General features: G+C 37.6%; 1 protein-coding gene across 1 annotated transcript in view; it reads right to left on the bottom strand.

Annotated features, from left to right (window-relative positions):
* Positions 1-7103, bottom strand: part of POLQ (polymerase (DNA directed), theta) — a 124853-nt gene that overhangs the window by 5462 nt on the left and 112288 nt on the right. The window contains 2 exon segments of the mRNA XM_011971618.1: positions 164-317; positions 3996-4120. Coding sequence (XP_011827008.1) covers positions 164-317; positions 3996-4120 — 279 coding nt within the window.

Here is a 7103-nt window from a genome sequence, read left to right as displayed (position 1 = left end):
AAGAGCTCTTTGAAATCCTTAATAATTTCTAATAGTCTAAAGACATCGTGAGACCAAAACATTTGAGAACTGTTGAGAAATAAAATAAAAAATACTTCCCATTTACATTTCCGATATAATTATTCTCGCCATGTCACAGCATAGGACTCATCTATGAACAAACCTGTTCGGTCACTTTGGAGCATACCCTCTCGATGGCCATGGGATTTGAAAGTTGAGTGGAAGGTCTCTAATTGCTTCTGAATGTTAACTGTGGCTATTTTGACAATATCAGCTGCTGATCCTTGGACTGTTGTGTTGATAGCTTGACGCTCAGCCTATAAAAAACAATTAACAGGTGCTCCACCAGATATGCCAACATGATTTCATACCTTCCTTCAGTGTCCACAGATCAGTGCTCACATTAGCAGCCAGACTGGAAAGCTGGACTGAGATGTGACCCAAGACACCAACTATCAGGATGCATCCTAAGAATAACAACTATCATGATCCAGGGCTCTAGATTCTGGGGTTTCCACATTAGGGCAGACAAAAATACAAGAAGGTCAGATTGCTTCAGCTTAGGTATCTTGACTACTTACTTAGGATCCAAAAACTACTTTGCACTTAGAATGTATTTAGCTCATCAGTGTTCTGGCTGTTCTAGGCATCATTCTAAAAGATCTACTACTCAAAATAATCTTAATCCTAAATAAGTAGAATATCATTCTTTGGGATGTGGGTTGGAATGTTCTAAGCACACCCTCTATACCAATGGCTTCTTGGTCTTATAGAGTTTGAGCCCAGCAGGTATGGAGCCCTCTGATGTGAATCAGAGCTTTTCATGGGCTGCTGAGGCAAATCCTTAGCAGCTAGTGAAAATGCACATCCTAGATCCCTGGGTATTCAGTTATAACTTCCTGGAAATGACTGCTGCCAAGTGCTTCCTGCCCACTAAAATTAATCATCTTGGAAGAGTAGAGGAGGCAGTTTAGGTTAATATCCAGGTGTCATCTATATATGAATATCATTCCCAGTGCCCCAAAATATCTCAGAAAATGAAAAAGGTCTACTCCAGGGAGCGGGGTGGGGGGGGTGTCAATGTAACACGAGAGGTATTCTCTAGTCCTCTGTCACCTGAGCTGTACCCAACTTGTAGTATATGAAATGCCTGTAATCTCAGCTACTCAAGAGGCTAAGACAAGAGGATCAGTTGAGGCCAGGAGTTTGAAACCAGCCTGGGCAACACAGTGAGACCCTGTCTTTAAGAAAAACAAAATAAAACAGAAACCTCTCTCTGCAACTAAAATTACTAATGAGAAGGAGAAAAGGCCACACACAATGTGGGAGAGAGTATTTTCTACACATGTAACCAGTAACAGGTTCCTACAAATTGATAAGAAAAAATGCAGAAAACTCAACAGAAAATTTAAAAAGAAAACCAGAATAGGTATTTACCCATGAAAAAATAACTAAATGGCTAACAACACATTTATAAGGTTGCTCATTTGTAAGGTTACCTCACTAGCAGCCAAGGAAACACAAATTAAAACTACAGGACACTACTTTATACCCACCAGAATAGCTAAAATTATATTAGCTTAATAGCAAGTGTCGACAAGAATGCAGAGCAGCGAGGACTCACATACTCTTACGATGGGAGGACAAACTGCTGTAATCTCCACAGAAAACAATTTGGCTTTATCTACTGAGTTGAAAATACGCAGCAATCCTACCACTGTGTCTTTACCAAACATAAATGCACCAAGAACCTTGTACAATCATGTTCAAAAACACAATAGTTTAGCTTCAAACTGAAAACCCAAGTTCTTATCAAGAGAAAAACAGATAAATTATGGTATATTCATATAACAGTATACAGCTGTTCCTACATGAAACAACAAGAATGACTTACCCACGTAATTTTGAAAGAAGCTAGATACAAAAATATACATATATGACGTATACAGAGCTCAAAAAAATACAAAACAAAACTACAGTGTTAGAAGTTATAACAGTGGCTCTTTCTGGGAAGGCGATGGGTGGTGATTAGGAGGATGCATGAGGGGCGCTTCTGGGGCACTGTCAATATTCTATTTCTTGCCCTGAGTGGTAGTTACACGGGTGTAGCTCTGTGATAATTTAGTGAAATCTACATTCTCTATGTGTGAGAATGTACTTTTCAGTACAACAAAAGTTTGAACAAAAGCAAAAACCAAAACAAACAAAAACCAAAAAACAACCTGGCTATGTTTACTCTATTCCTAATTCAGAGGGCTGGAATTTTTTTCCTCAGCAGCAACATGATGAATCAGAACTTTAACACTGAAGTATTTGGCATGAAAAAGCCTTATTACTCTCTCACATCTTCAGGTGCAATAATATTTTCACAAACATATGATTCATTTACATTAATAACTATATATTCCATGTTTTATCATGCAAATTCCAGAAAACATAATCAATTCCTATTAGATCAAGTCCAAATTTCTCAGCTTGCCATTAAAAGCCTTCTGTCATTTAGAAGAAGCCTTTTAGTCTCCTAGCTAGCTTCCAGCTGGCTCCATCTATCCAGGAGAAAATTATCTACCCCTACATGACAACTCAGACTCTCCATTCCTACCAGTCTGGCTTCTAGCCAGTCCTCACTCAGTTATCCTTTCTCATTCCCAACAGCCTAAACTTTAAATAGCCTTCAAGAATCTGTTTAAGTCTTTCCTTCTCCCTGAAACCTAAATAATTAAGTATATCAATGATGTTTTCATATATATATGTATTTTGTTTGCATTATCTCTTCCAAGACTTAAAACTTAGGTTTCCTAGTCCATCAACTAAAGTTACTAGTTCACTTAGAGATACAGTAAAAGCCTGATAAATATCTGATATTTGCATGTGGATATATGAGAGGCTACAGAGTAAAGAAGTAACAAAAAGCCACAGTCCCTAAAAGCATTAATGCTCGGAAGGCTTTGAGCTCCAGACAGAAGTTTAGCTGGGTATTTTCACTACATGCAATGTCTAATGAGCACTAAAACACAAAGTTATGGGTAAAGGGCAAAAAACATCTAGTTAAAATAGGAAGATTTGAATTACACTAGAAGCTTAAATACTCAGGGACACAGAATACTTTCATGAATCCCAATGAATTCAGAAAGAGACTTAAACATAATTTGAGGAAATATCAATAAATCTTTTAAATGCTGTTAAAAATAACCTTATTCACTATTTGGGATATCCTAATAATCTCTGACGAGACAGTGTTTTTTTTTGTTTTGTTTTTAACATAGGGTCTCATTCTGCCACCTAGACTGGAATACAGTGGTTCAATCATGGCTCACTGCAGCCTCCAATTCCTGGGCTCAAGCAATCTTCCCACCTCAGCCTCCCAAGCAGCTAAGACTACAGGCATGCACTACTTCAGTCAGCTATTTTTTTTTTTTTTTTTGTAGATATGGGGTCTCACTATGTTGCTCAAGTCGGTCTCAAACTCCTGGGCTCAAGCAATCCTCCTGCCTCAGCCTTCCAAAGTGCTGGGACTACAGGCATGATCCACCGTGCCTGGCCAGATAGTGCTTTTAAAATAAGCAAACAAGTAGAATGAACCAAAAATTAATCAAAACTTAGTGACTGGCTAAACTCTGAGGAATGTTAGCAATTTGGTATGATATGATAAATTAATATATGATATAGGAAACAAAGAATAATTAGCAAATGTAAAAGTTTATTTACAACTTATTACCTAAGCTAACAAATAATTGGTTTACTGCAACAGAACATTTAAAGTATTATTAAGTAAAGACATGTTTACATTAATCCCCCAGACTCTGTTCAGCAAATACTGGCATGTGCCATCACTTCAGAAGTCCTTAATGAAACCAATGGTTGACTTTGTCTACACAGAAGATACAATTAATATGCCAGTAATCCCTAAAATGGACATTTGTAGTATTTACTCTGCTGAAAAAGTACATGTCATTGAAATGTTAAGTTAAAATTCCTAAAAAATTTCAACATACGTGAGCTTTATGATAAGGGTTGTTGTCTTTGATTCCTGGTAAATATCTACGCCTTCCCAAAATGGTCTGAACAAACCCATCTCTTTTACAATTTTTCACTGTCTCTCTCATGAATTGATTAATCCCTACAAAGAAAATACAGAAATAATTAATTAGAACCGAAGTATATCCTTCACTTTATTCACTGGTTTAAATATAGCAAAATATACCAAAACCCCACCATGATTCTTAACATTAATATCATAGCATCAAACCAGGCATACAAACTTTCACCTTTTCTAGACTCAAAAAGTTAGAAATAAAAGAGACTTTAGAAATGAAATACTCCAACTCTTTGGGTTTTTTTGTTTTTGGGACAGAATCCTGCTCACCCTGTCACCCAGGCGGGAGTGCAGTGGTGCCATCACGGTTCAGTGCAGCCTGGATCTCCCCAGGCTCAGGTGATCCTCCCACCGCAGCCTCCTGTGTAGGTGGGACTACAGGCACCACATCACCATGCCAGGATAATTTTTGTATTTTTTGTAGAGATGAGGTTTCGTAATGTGGCCCAGGCTGGTCTCAAACATCTGAGCTCAAGCAATCTGCTCACCTCAGCCTCCCAAAGTGCTAGGATTATAGGTGTGAGGCACCGTACATGGCCTTTGTTTTTTGAGTAACAACAACAAAAACAAAACATAAAACTAAAAATTCCAGAAAAGGGCAGATATCTAAGTGTTTTTACTCCAGGATCTTAAGATTATTCCCCATCACTTTTCACAAGTTTCTGTTGATTGTGTGAATCCCCTTTTACTCTCTCATCTTATTCCTAGGTTTAAAAACATTTCAATAGCTCCTTGTTACCGTCTACACTATGATCCAAAGTACGACCTTGCTGAAATTAATGCATGAGTTATGATAAATATTTCACTAGGAATAAACATGACGCACTTTTTAAAATAAAAAAGACTATGTGTAGTGTAGTTTTCAAATGTATTCGTATTTCCTAGACCAGCATTCATCCTTTGCAATCTGGGTCGGTCATTATGTCTTAAGCATCTCCAGGATGAATCCTTTGCTGTTGGCAATATGTGATCAATAGCATGGGAATTTCCAAAAGCCATCAGACTCTCATCTTTTTCTGTTTAAGAATTACTGTGATATTTTCGGGTGAAGAGGAAAGAAAATGGTGAGATTTAGGAGGCTGCACCTCTACAAAATCTCTTACCGAACTCCGATGAGACCTCCAAATACTCAAAGAGCTACTTTAAAAAACAATCAGTGCTGAGGTATAATTTACATGCAACAAAACTCACTTTAAACAGTTTGAGGCATTTTAACAAATGTACACACCCCTGCAGCTACTACTACAAGATACGAAACATGTTCATCTCCCTTTACAGTCAGGCCCCACGATCACCCTCAGAAACTCACTCATCTGCTTTATGACACTCTTGAGTTTCATGTTCATGAATATCATACAGATTGAATGACACTGTATATACTCATTTGTGTCCGCCTTCTTTTGCTAAGAAAAACATTTTTAAGAATCATCAATATCGTACTGAGTATCAATATTTAATTACTATTCTTGATCTATACTATTCTGTTGTGGATGTATAACAAAATTTGTTTATACATTTTGCTGTTGATAGACATGTGGCCTGTTCTCAGTATCTGGCCGTTATGAATAAAGCTGCTATAATATTAACGTACGAGCCTTCCTTTGGACATGCTTTCATTTTTCTTGCGCAAATACCTGATAGTAGAATTGCAGGGTTATATAGTTAAATGGATGTTTAACTTTATTCAAAAGAGCCATACTGTTCTCCAAAGTAGTTTTACCATTTTACAATTAAATGAACAATGTAAAAAATGGTGTTTTTAATATTGGCCATTCTAGTGTTTTTGTAACGGCATCTCTTTGTTTTTTGGCATCTCAATTGGCTTTTGCTTGATGACAAATGATGACAATGTTTAATATGGTCATTCATACTTTTGGAAAGTGTCTCCTCATATCTTTTGACCTTTAATTTATCGTATTGTTGAACTTCTGAGCATTGAATGGTAAAAGTTCCTTCTGGATATACATCCTATGTTCAATAGAAGTACTGCAAATATTTCTTCCCAGTCTGTACCTTGCTTTTACATTTTTCATAATTTTTTTATTTTTGTGGGCACATAGTAGGTGTACATATTTATGGGGTACATGAGATATTACGATGCAGGCATGAAATGCATAATAATCACATCAGGGAAAATGGGGTACCCATCACCTGAAGCCATTTATCATTTGTGTTGCAAACATTCCAAGTATACTCTTTTAGTCATTTTTAAATGTACAATTTATTATTATTAACTATAGTCACCCTGTTGTGCTAGCAAATACTAGTTCTTAGTCATTCTAACTACTTCTTTGTACCTATTAACAACGCCCCCCACCCCCAATACCCTTCCCAGCTTCTGGTAACCATTATTCTACTCTCTATCTCCACGAGTTCAATTGCTTTAATTTTTTGCTGAGTGACAAATAACTGAGAACATGTGAAGTTTGTCTTTCTGTGCCTGGCTTATTTCACTTAACATAATGACCTTCAGTTCCATTCATGTTGTTGCAAATGATAAGATCTCATTCTTTTCTATGACTGAATAGTACTCCACTGTGTATACGTACATTTTCTTTATCCATTCATCTGCTGATGGACACTGAGCATGCTTCCAAATCCTGGCTATTGTGAATAGTGCTGCAATAAACATGGGAGTGCATGCAGATGTCTCTTCAGTATACAGACTTCCTTTCTTCTGGGTATGTACCTAGCAGTGTGATTGCTGGATCATATGATAGCTCTATTTTTAGTTTAGTTTTTTGTTTGTTCTTGTTTTGAGATGGAGTCTCACTCTGTTGCTCAGGCTGGAGTGCAGTGGTGTGACCTCAGTTCATTGCAACCTCTGCCTCCCATGTTCAAGCGATTCTCCTGCCTCAGCCTCCCGAGTGGCTGGGATACAGGCACCCACTACCATGCCTGGCTAATTTTTCTGTATTTAGTAGAGACGGGTTTCACCATATTGGCCAGGCTGGTCTCGAACTCCTGACCTTGTGATCCGCCTGCCTCAGCCTCCCAGAGTGCTGGA

The sequence above is a fragment of the Mandrillus leucophaeus genome, unplaced genomic scaffold (genome assembly GCF_000951045.1).
Source record: "Mandrillus leucophaeus isolate KB7577 unplaced genomic scaffold, Mleu.le_1.0 Scaffold123, whole genome shotgun sequence".
Lineage (NCBI taxonomy): Eukaryota > Metazoa > Chordata > Mammalia > Primates > Cercopithecidae > Mandrillus > Mandrillus leucophaeus.
This window is presented reverse-complemented; position numbering and strand designations above follow the sequence as displayed.